This window comes from Ochotona princeps, chromosome 19 (assembly GCF_030435755.1).
Source record: "Ochotona princeps isolate mOchPri1 chromosome 19, mOchPri1.hap1, whole genome shotgun sequence".
Taxonomy (NCBI): Eukaryota; Metazoa; Chordata; class Mammalia; order Lagomorpha; family Ochotonidae; genus Ochotona; species Ochotona princeps.
The window spans coordinates 26,616,597-26,632,499 of NC_080850.1; the positions used below are offsets into that span (position 1 = coordinate 26,616,597).

General features: G+C 44.4%; 2 protein-coding genes across 2 annotated transcripts in view; both read left to right on the forward strand.

The window, feature by feature from the left end:
- The first annotated feature begins 3,330 nt into the window (after window positions 1-3,330).
- On the forward strand, window positions 3,331-15,087 carry GRXCR2 (glutaredoxin and cysteine rich domain containing 2). The gene is made up of 3 exons (XM_004586518.2): window positions 3,331-3,666; window positions 10,918-11,142; window positions 14,272-15,087. Exons 1-3 carry the CDS (start codon window positions 3,331-3,333, stop codon window positions 14,452-14,454), a joined length of 744 nt encoding a protein of 247 aa, XP_004586575.2. The 3' UTR covers window positions 14,455-15,087.
- Window positions 11,010-15,903, forward strand: part of PRELID2 (PRELI domain containing 2) — a 129,543-nt gene continuing 124,649 nt past the window's right edge. Inside the window, exon 1 of the mRNA XM_058677666.1 lies at window positions 11,010-11,142. The gene's annotated coding sequence lies outside the window, so the exon portion shown is untranslated. The remainder of the gene's footprint in view (window positions 11,143-15,903) is intronic.

A 15,903-nucleotide genomic window follows, 5' to 3' on the forward strand; every position in this document is an offset into this window, starting at 1 on the left:
TGCCACATGGCAGAAAACAAGGAAGGTACGCCCCCAACTGCGTCACGCCTCCGACATCCATTGTGAACATTTCATTCCTCGGAGAGCCAAGACAAGCTTGGCAAATAAAATGGAAAGGCAGTGGTGAGCTACAGCCAGCCCTGGGAGCATTGCTTCGGAAATCACCATTTTAGGTGGTAGTGGGGCACAGGGTAACAAAAACTCGGGGTTTTTGTTCATGATTTTTATAAAGTCCCGCGAACTCCTCCAGCTCTCTACAAATGACCAAGAACCACAGTCACCTTCTGCAGTAACAGTACTTCAAAACCAAAGGTGGGAGTGGAGTTTACACACACAGCACACGTGTGCACCTGCACAACACGCTGTGTTCAGTAGGAGCAGAATGAAAGGAAATGCTGCACTTATAAGCCCCACTCTGATTAGCAATGACAGATGTGGAAAGATTGCTAAAGGATAATGTTCATACTCAATTTACAATATTTGCACGTCTGTTTCATTAAGCTACATATCTAATATAATCTCTCAAATCCCAAAATACACATAAAAATAAAGCCCAGCAAATGACAGTAGACACAGGATAGGACAAGAATGCAACTCCTAAAAAGATTCAGGATACAGGAGGCTCTAAATCAACATGTGTGGGAGCACACCTCAGGGTCTGAACGTCCTTGTGAAAGCGTGATTTCCCTCCAATTTTTATTATAAACATTTTGGATATGCAGAAATAATTTTAGTAGTAGTGCAATAAAGAACTGTGAAGAATGGTGGCCAGTGCCCCATTGTTCACTCCATCTACAGACACATGCATTTGAATATGTGTGTATAGCAGGGGGGAATACTCTTTTTCACAATCAATTTCAGGCATTCTGATGGCTTGCCTTAAATATTTCAGTGTAGACCTGCCAGAAAAGGGACGTTCTCTCACAGAAAATATAACATTATCTTGCATAGAAAATTAACAACAGTTCTCCACTTCCATTTAACACCCAGTTTGTCCAGGAAACATTCAGAACTCACACACCGCATATAGTTAGGTCTCTAGTCTCTTTGGAATGTTTCTCACCAGCCTCCTTACCTGGTGTGACGATGTTTTCACAGGTCAGTCTTACAGCATATCTCACCATCTACTAATCTATGATGTTTTATTGATGAGTTTAAGGTGATTACATTCAGAGTTAATATGAATGGGTGGCAATTTGGTTCTGTCATCTTAGCAATGGGTTGTTCATTGACTTAGTCTTCTGTTGTTATTTTTAAAAAAGATCTATTTATTTTTATTGCAAAGTCAGATATTCAGAGAAGAGGGGAGACAAAGAGAAAGATCTGTCCGCTGATTCACTCCCCAAATGGCCACAACTGCCAGAGATGAGCTGATCTGAAGCCAGAAGCCAGGAGCCTCTTCCGGATCTCCCACGCAGGTGCAGGGTCCCAAGGCTTTGGGCCGTCCTCAACTGCTTTCCCAGGCCACAAACAAGGAGCTGGATGGGAAGTGGGGCTGCTGGGATTAGAACCAGCACCTGTATGGGATCCCAGCATGTGCAAGGTGAGGACTTTAGCTATTAGGCTACTGTGCCGGGCCCTCTTCTGTTGTTATTTAACTGGGATTTTCTTCACTTTTGCCTTTGGTTTTGGCGGGTGCTATTTCTCTTCTCTGTCAAGAGAACATCTTTAAGTATCATTTGTACGGCATACAGGAGAGGCCAATTTGGGCATCTGAGTAAGTGAGGATACCATCAGCAGTGTCCAGGAGAAGGGCTTTACCCACCATGCCAACTCTTGTAACCCAGCCCACTGCTCTAGATGGGACCCAACCCCAGAGCCTTTGCTTTACCAGCCTTCTGCCTCACAGTTCGTGTACTCCTGATGCTCTTCCCAGCAGTGTCCCAGGCTGGGCAGTTACCAGTCCCAGGAGGCACAGGGATGAGCACCGTGCTTGCAAATTATATCCTACATGTAAATATACCCAAAGCGGAGCTGCAGTGGCTCATGTAGGGCTAGAAGCTCCAGGACTTGGGACTCCTGACCTCTTCTTGTTTTAAATGATGGAGTTCAGGTAACTGCACTGTGTTAGGGTGCTAGGAGTCTATCACCTTGATAGACTGATAGATCTATCCTTCGTCCATCACCCACCCATCTGGAATAGAGAAGGCAAATGGGAAAGCAGTGTCGCTTTCCGTTCTGTAAAGCAGAGAGAACAGGACAATCGTGTGGCATGGTGGGTTAAGCTGCTACCCAGACACCGGAATCCCATATTACAGTGCAAGTTTGAATCATGGCTGTTCCACTTTCTTTTATTTCTTGTTCTTGTTTATTTGAAAAAGCAGTTATTGAGAGAGGAGGAGAGACAGGGAGAGAATATGTTTTATCCAGTGACTCACCCCCCCAATTGTCTTTAAAGGTTATGGCCAGGCCAGATCTGTGCCAGGCTGAAGCCAGCAGCCTAGAGCTCCTTCTGGGTCTCTCACATGGTACAGGGGCCCAAGCACTTGTACCATCGTCCACTACTTTCCCAGGTACATAAGCAGGTGGCTGGATCAGAAGTGGAGTGACCAGGACTTGAACCAGCACCCATATGGGATGCTGGCAGTGTAGGTGCAGGCTTAGCTTGCTAAGCCACAGTGCCGGCCCCATCCACTTTCTGATTCACATTTCTGGTGACATACATGGAAGTACAGCGGATGATGCCCCCAAGTGCTCGGACCGCCTCCTCCACGTGAGAGACCTCAGTGAAGCTCCTGGCTCCTGACTTCAGCCTAGTCCAGTGCTCGCTTGCGTTCTCTCTCTCTCTCTCTCTCTCTCTCTCTCTCTCTCTCTCTCTCTTGTGTGTCACTCTATATTTCAAATAAACAAATATATATATATTAAAAAGATTATATTTTCTGGGAAGGGTTATTGTGAGTAGGAAGTAAGAAAATGCATATAGCAGTGGCCGAGATCTATTAAACTGGTAACAAGTTGATTGTTATTGGTAGCAACATAATACTGAGTATCTGATCCTTGCTGAATTGGCACTTTTCTGTGTAAATCAACTCACTGATCCTCTGGCTAACAACAGTCAAGGTTGGGGTGAAGGCAAGAGCTTGGGATTAGGAGGGGAACCAATCTTGCCTGGCGATCCAGGCACCCCATAAACCCACCACCGCTACATTTTCATGAAGGTCCATGAATAGTTAACACACAGGTGTCAGTTACCGTAAGCTGATCACAGTGCGGCATCCACTTGAATTAATTATATGCAGGAGGAGAGAACATAAAACACCTTTTTCTCAGAGCCCCACGTTTTCACTGGCTGCCCAGAAGCCTGGAAACCACAGGGTGAACTTCCCGCTGATGGAGGACCCTGAGAAGAAGCTGAACCAGAAGAGCGACGACAAACCCCGGAAAGTACGATTTAAAATCTCCTCCTCCTACAGTGGTCGAGTGTTGAAGCAGGTCTTTGAGGATGGGCAGGAATTAGAGTCGCCAAAGGAGGAATATCCTCACAGTTTTCTCCAGGAGTCCCTTGAACCCATGGATGGTGTGTACGGATCTGGGGAAGCCCCCAAGCCCCAGGTATACTCCCCTAAGCTGACTGCTCAGAGGATCAGTGTGTTTAGAGAGGGCAGTGCCTACACTTTGGCGAGCAGCCAGCCTCTGTTCAACCATTACAAGGCGAATGACCATAAGGTTGGTATTGTGCGTGGCATGTCAGTTGAAGGGCAGGGTTCTTGCAGTGTGCTTAAAGGAACACATAAGTGCTTCTGATTTGATCTTGCTCACTCCCTGGACCCACCTAGAGACTAGGGTTATAGGTAAGATCAATGTTATTAGAATAACGTGTCTGGGGCAAACATAGCACCGTTGTTGATGACTCATTGGAAAGTACGGTGAGCCTGTATGTGATACTTCACTTCTGTGCAGGGTAATACATTGTCACTGAATCTTTGGCTGGGTTTTCTTGGGATGGCAATTAAACAGAGGTGCAGTGGTTTGCAGATTACCAAACTGCTTTTAGAAAATTATGTGGCTATGGGTAATTTTGTTTTTCGACGGAGCTGAGTGCTTGCAAATGGTCCTTTCACTGCAGATACTCAGCATGTAGTTTATCCATGCCTTTCCTGCCGCCGTCCCTGCTCCCCCATTGGTTTCCTACTATCTACTTTCTGAAATGTTTGCTTGTTTTTTGCCGTTCCATAGCTCATTAGCATGAGCTCTGGGTAATGGGACTGTTGAGATGGCGAAAAGTAAACGAGCTAGAGGTTATATTACCTAGAGAAGAAGTTTGAGTTAATAGCTCAATGGAAGCGAGTGTTTTATCTGTGAATTTCTTTCTTTTTTTTTTTTTTAAGATTTATTCATTTTATTACAGCCAGATATACAGAGAGGAAGGAGAGACAGAGAGGAAGATCTTCCGTCCAATGATTCACTCCCCAAGTGAGCCGCAACGGGCCGGTACGCGCCGATCCGAAGCCAGGAACCTGGAACCTCTTCCGGGTCTCCCACGCGGGTGCAGGGTCCCAAAGCTTTGGGCTGTCCTCAACTGCTTTCCCAGGCCACAAGCAGGGAGCTGGATGGGAAGTGGAGCTGCCGGGATTAGAACTGGCGCCCATATGGGATCCCGGGGCTTTCAAGGTGAGGACTTTAGCCACCAGGCCACGCCGCCGGGCCCTTTATCTGTGAATTTCAATTGCCTGCTCTAGTACTGTGGACAATCAAAAACCCTGACATGATTTTCTTTCAGGTTAGAAGAACCTGGAAAACGCCACTGATTTCCAAAAATTCATGTGAGATGCGTATAAACTCCCTGTCAATGAGAACATGACTACTTTTTAAACAAGATTAAATACAATTATATAGTATGTACAGGTTATTAATGAAGAGCACACCAGGGTATGCTCTCACTTTTAAAGTGTGAAATTCAGATAATTACTCTCGAATCATTTTTATTATGTTTCCTAAGATAGTAAGTAATACATTTATTGTAGACAAATGTATTGGTATTGCTGGTGCTGGTAAAAATATAATTGTGGATGTATCCATAAATGCAAGAGGTAGTATCAGTTTTTTTATATATATATATTCAGGGGAGCTGGGATGAACAGCCGCTTAAGTTTGTGGAGGGACTTATGAGTCACAAAGCTCTGTGACTTGTTTTCTCTGTCTCTGCCTTCCACATTGGGTCTCTAGTGTATCTTTGAGGAGAAAGACAAAGAATAACCTGCCTTTCTCTCTCTTTCTCTCTCTCTCTCTCTCTCTCTCTCCCTCCCTCCCTCCCTCCCTCCCTCCCTCTCTCTCTGTTTCTATCTATATATCTTTTTTATTGGAAAGGCAAATTTACAAAGAGAAGGGGAGACAGAAAGAAAGATCTGTCTACTTGTTCACTCTCCAAATGGTCACAATGGCTGCAGCTAAGCCGATCTGATGCCAGGAACCAGGAGCCTCTTCCAGGTCTCCCACACAGGTGCAGGGTCCCAAGGCTTTGGCCTGTCCTGTGCTGCTTTTCCAGGCCACAAGTAGGGAGCTGGATGGAAAGTGGAGCATCTGGGACTCACACCGGCACCCACAAGGGATGCTGGTGCTGGCAGGTGGAGGATTAGCCAGTTGAGCCATCATGTTGGCCGTAGTATAGCCATTTCTGCTTTACAGATGAGAAAAATTGAGCAGCATATTATTAAGGGACACAATCCAGTTTTACAGGGGCATAGGTGTGGACATGGTATAAGAAACCATGTCTTCCAACTCCTTGTGCTTTTTGCTTTATGGCATGTTTCTTTATAGAGAACAAAATCATTACATAAAAGTAGTGGTAACAGTAATATTTACTGTGTAGTGAGGGCTCAACTCCTAGGAGCTCAGCTGTATCTAGCACTAGCAGTATTTATTGTTTCCCATTAAAAATAATATTTCCAGGGCCCGGCAGCGTGGCCTAGTGGCTAAAGTCCTCGCCTTGAAAGCCCCGGGATCCCATATGGGCGCCAGTTCTAATCCCGGCAGCTCCACTTCCCATCCAGCTCCCTGCCTGTGGCCTGGGAAAGCAGTTGAGGACAGCCCAATGCATTGGGACCCTGCACTGGTGTGGGAGACCCGGAAGAGGTTCCAGGTTCCTGGCTTCGGATCGGCGCGCATCGGCCCGTTGCGGCTCACTTGGGGAGTGAATCATCGGATGGAAGATCTTCCTCTCTGTCTCTCCTCCTCTGTGTATATCTGGCTGTAATAAAATGAATAAATCTTTAAAAAAATAATGTTTCCATTTCATTTGAAAGGCAGAGAGATGGAGACAGAGATCTTCCATCTGCTGGTTCACTCCCCACTTGCTGCAACAGGTAGGGTTGGACCAGGCTAAAGCCAGGAGCCAGGATTTCAGCCCAGGTGTCCCACATGACTGACAAGGGCCCAGGTACTTGAACAGTCATCCACTGCCTATCTGAGTGTGCTGGATCAGACGTGGAACAGCTGAGACTCAAACTAGGCACTCCAAAATGGGTTGTGGTTATCTCAAACAACAATGTAACTGCTACAACAAATACCTCCTCCATTATTTCTTTATGTATTATTTATAGGTTTAGAATTTACAGAGCTGGAGTTCTTATAAACTTTGGACAAAACAAGGATAGATGATATTTGGACTGCTATATATCATGTGCCAAATACTTTCATGGAAATGTTGATTTGATATGGATTTACCTAAACATATACAGACTTCATGACAAGATGGTGCAGTTGGTTTGAATACGGCACTCCAGAGGCCTTGCTGAACTGTTGAGACCTGCTGACTCCCAGCATTCTTATTTTCTTTGTGGCACAATCAAGTGTCCTGTTCACTTGGTAACCTGAGCCAACCTCTGGGTGTGAGTGGCCAAGATGCATTCTTATGGAGCCACCCACGGAAATAATTTGTCAGTGTGATTTTTGTGGAAAAAAAAATCAAAGAAATGAGAGCTGGGATGCCACTAGTTTTTGTTTTGTTTTGTTTTGTTTGAAGATTTATTTTATTTTTATTGGAAAGGCGGATATACAGAGAAGAGAGACAGAGAGGAAGATCTTCTGTCCAATGAATGACTCCCCAAGTTAGCACAATGGCCAGAGCTGAGCCAATCCAAAGCCAGGAGCCTCTTCTGGGTCTCCCACGCAGGTGCAGGGTTCCAAGGCTTTGGGCCATCCTCGACTGCTTTCCCAGGCCACAAGCAGGGAGCTGGATGGGAAGCAGGGCTGCTGGGATTAGAACCAGTGCCCATATGGGATCCTGGCGCATGCAAGGAGCCATCACGCCGGGCCTGCCACTAGTTTTCATTAGTGAGTCTAATGAAAAAGAAAAGGTCTGGCAAATTCTCACAATGTGACCACATCAGGTTAAGCGCAATGATTCAAAGCAAGGATTCTGAATTTCAGCAGATTTTCATATATTTGTGTTCATGACAGCATCATTCACAGATGTCTATAAAGGTGGTAATGATACAAATGTTCATTGAATGTGGAATGGGCAAACTCAATGGGATGCAGATTTATCACGGAATATTACTCAGACTTAAAAAGAAAGGACACTTTGACTCGTAATACAACATGTATGAATCTTGAGGACATAATGTGAAGTGAAACCAGCCAGTCACAGAAGGAAAAGTATGGTGTGAGTCCACATGCATCATAGACTCATCAGTTTGTATCATATAGAGGCAGAAATAGGAAGCTTGTTGGCAGCAAGAGAGAAGGAAGAGTTATTGTTTAACAGATTTGGAGTTTCATTTAGTAAGACAAAGATCTGGAGACTGATGGTGGTGGTTACACAGCCCTAGGGAGACACACAAAGCCACTAAACTCTATACACTTGGAAGTGGCTACCATGGACAATTTTATGGCATGTGTCTTTTCCTAGAATAATAGTATGCTGATTCAAAAGATAATCATATGGTGTGCATATTTTCTCACAGTAACAATCATGATCATTTAAAAGGAAGGGCTCGCTGTCTGTTAAACCGGGTTTGATGTCCAGTTTGCCCACTTGCTGTGTGAAGCCAGGCAAGCTTCTTACTCTTGCACAGCCTCAGCATCATCATCTAGGAGATGAGGGCAACGGACGTGTGTGCTTACGAGGGTTCACGTGGTGATCCCAGAAAATAACCATAGGAAGCATTTACCGTAGTGCCTAGTACATCATACATGTTCAGCAAACATTTTCCTACTGTTGTAATAAGGAGAAGCTTCTTACAAAGAAATACTGAGTTTTTCAAATTTCATTTGATGGGAAGAGAAAATAGCTGTACATAATTAAAACCTTTTGAGGAATTAAAACCCACCGAAATTGATAAAGTCCACCAAAAAATGGAAAAAAAAATGTAATGTTTACTGAACATCCACTTCATACGTATTATATAATTTCATTTTCATAATATTTTTAGGAGCTTTGCAAATTGGGAGAAAAAGTTCTAAGGGTTAAATAATGTGAACATCTTTGCTGGGGTCAAATAATAGCTGAACACAATTTCACCTCATGTGTGGCTGTCCCCAGAACCCATTACATTTCTATTTGCAACAGGGCAATCCTTCATTGAAACACAGGACGCTGAAAGGCTTTAAGGGTGCCTAAGAAGCAATCTCTAGGCATGATGCCACAGACACCCAGGCATCTGGGGGTGTTCAATCACACATGCTGCCATTCTGGGCACTGTGGAAGGAAACAAAACATCCTTGGCTCCATCCTGGTCCTCTGTAATGCAAGAGTGCGTGTTCCTCCTAGGGAAATTGGATGTAAGCAGATAACATGAACTTCAGTTACACCCAGAGAGTTTCCTTAGACGCGAGGAAAATTTGGCTGTCAGGGTAACTGAAACTTAAACACACCTTAGAGGTGCTTCGGGCCCCTCTATCTTGGGAATGCAGTATAAAATAGATGTGCTATCCTCAGGTGTCTCAGACACAGTCTAGCTTAGATGGAGCTGATGCAGATGATCTCAGATTCTCTTAGTGTATTCTATGTTTGCTCTCAGAAAACGAAACAACAGCTCACCTGTGCGGATGAAAGAGCTTCCTAGTAACCGAGCCTCTTTGGCTATTAGTGGAAGTAGAAATGGGACCTTCCAAAGGTACCACCATCCTTATCTTCCAGTGCTCAGAAACTGATAGTCCAGAGTGTGAAACTGGAATCTCTGTGCATAAAACAATAGGAAATGGAAGCTGCTACATGATCCATCAAAGAGAGGGAGAGAAAACGGGGCTGGATAGGGAGCTCATGCCTTCATAAGTGATTATTTAAAATTCCATGAGTGTTTAAAAAAATAGATAGATTGATTTGAAAGTCAATTACACAGAGAAGGACAGACAGGAAGAGAGAGATCTTCCATCCACTGGCCCATTCCCCAAAGGGCTACAACAGCTGTATCTGGGACAGGCTGAAGCCAGGGGCTAGGAGTTTCATCCAGGTCTCCATTTGGGCCGTCCTCCACTGCTTTCCCAGGCACATTATCAGGGAGCTGGATTGGAAGTGCAACAGCTGGGACTCAAAAAGATGCTGGCATTACGGGTGGTGGCTTAACCCATCTGCAACAGCTGGCCACATGAGCATTTTAAAGGAAGAAATCTGAATATTGAAGTTTTACTGCAGCCAGGTTTTGTCTAAATATGTAAGGATTCTAGATATGAGACTGTTCAATTATAGTACCTAAATAGTTTTTATTTGAATGGTTTTGTTAACAGAGCAGTCACACCGAAACATTTAGTTCCACAGCATTCTGGGTATGCCCCACTGAAGAACAGTTTTTAATAATAGTAACAGTAATAATGCCCACCATGTACATACTATCTCCCACTCTGGAAAACCCTCTTTTATATATTTTTAAGATCTCAGAAAGTGATACATTTTATCCAGGGATAAGACTAAAACTAGTCACAGGAACATTAACCAGAAGAGTCTGAGCGAGGTTGTGAGAGTTGGTCCTAGCCATCAGCTCTGATGTTATTGGATCTGAGGCTGTTAAGACTCACTGAAGGAATGTTGGGATCCCAGGGTCATTCATGACAACATCTGTTCACAAGATTGTGTGGAATTGTAGCTGTGTTTTGGGACCTACCTTGTCTGGATATTGTCTACTCACTAGATGTCAGCCCATTTGCAGATGTGCAAACTGAGGTTTTGAAAGACACATGACTCCACGATGCTCCAGCGTCTCCCACTGTATAGATGGTAGAATTGGGGTCCATTGTGATTTCCCTCCAAGCCGACCTACCTTTCGGTAAAAACATGGATTTTTGGTGACGTCATCCCATGAAACCTTTACTCCCGAGGGTTCTCTACTGTGTTGTGGCGTTGTCCACATTCACTCTTGAGCAAGTGATTAAGTAACACTTGACGAACGCCACACGAAGGAATATAAAGCTCTTAGAGTGTTAGAAGTTTGTTTATTGACATTCAGAGGTCATCCTTGGGAACCCTGAACCTCTCTGAAACTCAGAGTACACACTTGGAAGTGGGAATCACAGAATGTGCTTCATGGTGACATAGGGGACAGAGGTGAGGGAATGCTGGTAAAAAAATTAACATAAGCCCAACATGCACATACTGCTCAGGAAATGGTCTTGTTAAATGTGTACAGAAAATTTGGAAGAATACTTATATAAAACAAAGAAGTTGTTCTTCTTCATTTATTAGGCATTGGGCCCAGTCCTGACTTGGCACCTGTGGTGTCTGCCCTCTGCAGTCTTCCACTTTGGGCAATGCAACCTTAATGGTTGCTGTCAACAGGAGGAAGGGATTTTGGTTTCACATCTTCAGAGAAATGAAGAACCCCACAGACCAAATTATTGCTTTGGTGTCTGATGAGATCACCAGTGTTGGGCCCCATAAAGTCCTTCTGCCTGCCCTATTTCCTTTATATTGGGGGAAAATTCTGTATCCATATTGTTGGTGTCGGATGGCCCCAATTCCATGTTTATTCTTCATTTTTCTAGCCCCCACCTATTATCGATTTTGGAAAGATAATCATCTACACAAACAACCTGAAAATCATCCGAACCCCAATGGACAGGAGAGACTTCATGAGAAAGATGCTGCAGAAGGAGGAGGAGGCTAAAGAGGAGTCCCTGATGGGGAAAGAGGAGAGCTACGGAGACAGGGAGCAGAACCATGGGCCCGTGCCGGAGATGGAGAACACATGCCGTAACCAATATGCACAGGTATGTCAGCACAGGCAGGCTGCCGCGGGGCTGTGGGAGACAGTCTGCGGTCAGGTGCCAAAGCTTCCTTCCACCTCTCCTCACTTCCTCTCCACCTCTCCACAGCTTCTCCCACTTTCCACCTCTCTCTCATGTCCTCCAGGGCACAGGTAACTCAGATACCGTTGAAGGCTCTGAAGTTTCCCCTCCCAGCCACTTTACATCTTGAAGATATTTTTAAAGATTGATTTTGCTATTTATTGTCATGGAAGAGTGGCGGGGCGGGGGTGGGGGGAATGAAATAGATCGTCTGTCCTTTGTTTCACTACCCAGATGGCTGCAATGGCCACAGCTGGGCTAGACAGAAGCCAGGACCCTGTAATTCCATCAGAGTTTTTCGTGTGTATTGGGTCATCATCTGCTACCTTTCCAGGCGAATTAGGAGAAAGCTGCATTGGGGCAGTCAGGGCCCTATCCTGTGTTCTAACATGAGATGTTGGCAGCATTGCAGGTAGGGGGTTAGCCTGAAGTACTATGACACAGGCCCCTAGAAGATATTTTTGAAATGAGTATCTAATCAAGTCACCTCCTTGGTCGCTTTCATTTCCCTCAAGGCTTTTAATGTCCTTTCATTCTTTAGGAGAAGACCCAAAACTCCATATTCATTCCCAGAAGTTCTTTGAAGAATGGCTAGTGTTTCTAGCCATCATCTGTTTCACATCTCTTTCCATCTTGGACAATTGCCCATCTAGCCACTCCTTGTGGGTTCTTTGCTTTTTCCTACCAGAGGCAAATGCCATGTGTCTGGAATGTTCCCCAGATATCTAGGCCTCTGAGACCTCAGGGCATTCTTCCTGGCTTCCATGAGGATGAAATCCTCTAGAACGGCCCTGTAGGACACCTCGCATCGCTCTTCTCGATAGCAGTCTCATTATTATGTGAATAGTTGGTCAATGTTTCTTCTTTCTTAGTAAGGTTCAGTCTCCGTGTTTATGTTGGATACAACCTTGGAGCTCCAAAAGTAGAACCCGGCATGTAATAGGTGTTCAATAAATATTAGCTAAGTGTTTATATGAAGAAGGTTGGTGAATTTAAAACCAATGTGTCAGCAGGTAAGAGGCATTCATCCTGCCATTGCCATCTCTTATCTTCCACACAGCATTATTAAAATCCTAGCCCGACAGCAGGCAGATGATGGGGCATTGTGATTCGAATGAAGAATGACCTTCCACTTAAACACTTGCCTATTATCTCTCATATTGTAACTTGTAGGAGCATATATTTTTGCAAGAAGGGCAGAAACAGTAAAATGCAGGTCATCCCGCAGGCCTGAATGGAAGAGCAACAGCAGGCCTGATATGACAATTACTTTTAAATTCAATTTGGAGAGTTCCATGTTGTTCAGCTGTAATGCTTCAAACTAGGACAGAGGTGTGCAGCTAAAGGTTGCAGTGAAAGGTCACACTTCACCTGTCTGTCCTTTAGACTGTCTTTGAAATTGCTGTTTGTTTGCCCAGTTTTTCCTGCAATAAATGCACAGGCAAATTTTATTCTCAGAGAGAGGTTTCGAACAACATTGCAGAGCCCCCTCTGACCGAGAGACTTTTTGTTCTGTTATACAGAACAGGGAAGCAGTGTGAACCCGATGGAAGAGCAGGGCAGGGCTGGACGCCAGGCCACACTTGAGCCTCTCTAATAGCAGAGTAAGAAATGGAGAGGAATAATGGAGTTGAGCCACAATAAAATGTGCAAGGGAGAAAAATCTGCCTGTGGAATCAGTGGACTTTAGGAAATTTAGTAGGAAAAAAATTTCTGAAATTCATGTATGTGTCTGCAGAAAGTACATGAAAAATGCTTGCTATGAAAAAAGTCATGCATTAATTTCAAAATTATGTTTGCATCCAAATAAGCTTATCTTTCTGTTCCTTTTTTTTCCCCCATGAACTTTTAAAGCACTATGTTCCCTCATCTGATATTCCAGTTACACACAAAGGTGAACATGATGATTTCCACCTCACAGATGAAGAAGTGAATCAGGAGAGGTCAAGGTCATTGTTCCAGAAGCACAGCTCGTGTTAGACAGCATCCAACCTTAGCCTTAGTCGGCCAGAGTCAGAGCACAGACTCTTCATCATTGGACTTATGCAATTCTGTAGCAGAATAAAAGGACTGCAAGAATTCAGAGCTAAACTCTGAAATGTGACAATACTGAATCACTGATTCCTTTATCCATTCAGTCTCTTGGTCACACCAGTCTTTTTTGAGCGTGTATCATTGGACAACAATGAGTCATAGTGAATGTCCTTGTCGGGGACGTGAATTCTGGTGCTTAAGTGCCTGGGATCAAACACTGCCTCTTGTAACCTTTCATCTACCAATTAGGATGCCAGTGGAGAGGCCCACATCCCATATGGGAGTTGTCTGGGTTCGAGTGCCAGCTTCCCCGATCCTAATTCTAGCTTCCTGCTAACATGTATCCTGGAGGCAGCGATGGCCCAGCTGGTTGAGTTCCTACCACCACGTGGGAGACCTGGATTGAGTTCTTGACTCAGTCCCAGCTTTTTTAGCATTTGGGAAGTGAAGCAGCAGACAGCTGATCTCTATCTCTGTCACTGTGTGTTCCAAATAAAATCAGTCTCTCTCTCTCACCACACCAAAAACAAACCTGTCTTCCAACCTGTAAGTGTGACTATTGGCAACTTAATTCTCATTATCTCGTTTTCTTATCTGTAAGACAAAGACAATATCATACCAGCTCACTGTGAGGATTAGATAGATTGATGCATAGAGAGCTCTCAGAACAACACCTGCCATCTCCCAGCCATGTAACAAGGGTTCTGTGTTAGTATATGTCAAGGAAGAAATTATGGTTCTTGCCCTGTGGACCTTATAGCCTCACAGTTATTTGCTATAACATGTTGGAGGGTGATAAAGGCCTAGAGAAAGGAAAGAGCTTGGAATGCAGGGTGTGGTGGCAGGGATGTCTTAATTATCCCATGTTGCAGCCAATTCCCTCATTGGCATTTGTGGAAAATACATTCTTTTAATTCTCTCCCAGTTTTTGCGAAAGCCCAGCGCTATTTTGATCTGCATGGGTGAATGATGGGTTTGAACTGCTGTGCTCACTAAACCCTGACCTGTCTCTTGCAGGAAGGGGAGCTGCCTGAGGACAACTGTCTTCACTGCCAAGGGTCGGGCAGTGCCACCTGCTCTCTGTGCCACGGCAGCAAGTTCTCAATGCTGGCCAACAGATTCAAGGAGTCCTACCGGGCGCTGAGGTGCCCCGCCTGCAATGAAAATGGCCTACAGCCTTGCCAGATTTGCAATCAATAGCCTGTGGCTTTCGCACATCTGCTTTCATCACACCCTCCCTCAGATTATTTCTAATAAACTACTCCCTCTTTCTCCTGCCTTTCTCAGCAAGGAAGCCACAGCAGTCCCCAATCACCTCCACCACTGGCTAAACTCAATTTATTCTATGACATTTTGTGAAGCTGCAACATCTCCGTGTGGTTCTAAGTGGCAGGAGCATTTTCAAATTAGAGTCTGCTTTGAAACTGGTTTTAAAATTATCCTTCCAGGAATATGTGCAGGAATCTCACTTGACTTAGCTCACCAGTGAACAAATCAATGTACACCCCACGCAGCAGGTTGAAGTCATTTTCTGGTTAGGAGTTGTTTTGCAAAATTATGCAGTGAGAAAAATAAAAATACAGGTTTTAGATGAACATGATGCCTGATGCTCCTTATGCATTTAATTGTCATTGGTCAATTTGGATTGCTAACGAAGCAGAGGAAAGGGATAGGCCTGGTGGAATGCACTGGCAGACCACCGGGAGCAGAGCAAGATGCTTACTGTGGAGATGGGCAAGCCCAGGCCGCCTTTGTGAAGCCCTGAGGCTCTGCAGTGTCATGTGCTTGCTGACAGTCACAGAGGCAGCGAGCAGTACTCCTCCTTAGATTAAGACAAGACCCTTGGGTGTGCCTCTGACTCCTGAGGTTCTAAGCCAATGCAGAGCTACTTAGGATAAATTTGGTGCTCAAGTGTGTATACGTGGGTAGGACTTCTGATTTATTACCAAGTAAGTACATCTATTTCAAGACTATGTTGTAGCTATGATGTTTTCATAAAGGATGATGGATATATTATAGGTAACCGCTGGGAATCCCCAGAAACTAACCTTGGAAGGTTTCTAGCAGTCGGGCTCTGTTGCCCATGAGCACACACTCAGATCCTTGTTTCATTTGAAAGTTGGTTACACATTTTAGAAGAGGACAAGTGTGTGGTGCAGTTAGTCAAACCAGTGCTTGAGGTGCCCACCTCCACTATTGGGGTGCTTTGCATCCAGTCTCATCTCTGTTTCTGATTCAGCTTCCTGCTAATGTACTTGGGGAAGAAAAACAGATGGTGGTCTGAGTACCTGCCACCCATGTGGAGGACCTGAATGGCTCCTGAATGCTGGTTTCAACCTAGCTCACTCCAGGCTGCTTGTAGGCATGGAGAGTGAACCAGCAGGTGGAAGACCACTCTCTTTCTCTGTCATTCTGTCTTTCAAACCAATAGAAACATTTTTGAAAAGTTCTTTTATTGATGATTTTTATACCTCTAACATATAATCCCCATATTCTTAGACAGTAACTCTAAAATCTATTATCTATGGAGACTTGTTACTTTCTAAAATAATGATTTTGATTCCATAACAATAGCTTCTCAAGATTCTCTAATATTATTCTCTAATATCCAGCAGTTAAACTATTCCAACAAAAGAATTGTTTTCAAGC

Coding starts and splice junctions, on each gene's coding strand:
- GRXCR2 (XM_004586518.2), top strand. CDS start 3,331: ATGGAGGACCCTGAGAAGAAGCTGAACCAGAAGAGCGACGACAAACCC. Junction 3,667..10,917: donor ACAAGGCGAATGACCATAAG/GTTGGTATTGTG, acceptor TCATTTTTCTAG/CCCCCACCTATTATCGATTT. Junction 11,143..14,271: donor GCCGTAACCAATATGCACAG/GTATGTCAGCAC, acceptor TGTCTCTTGCAG/GAAGGGGAGCTGCCTGAGGA.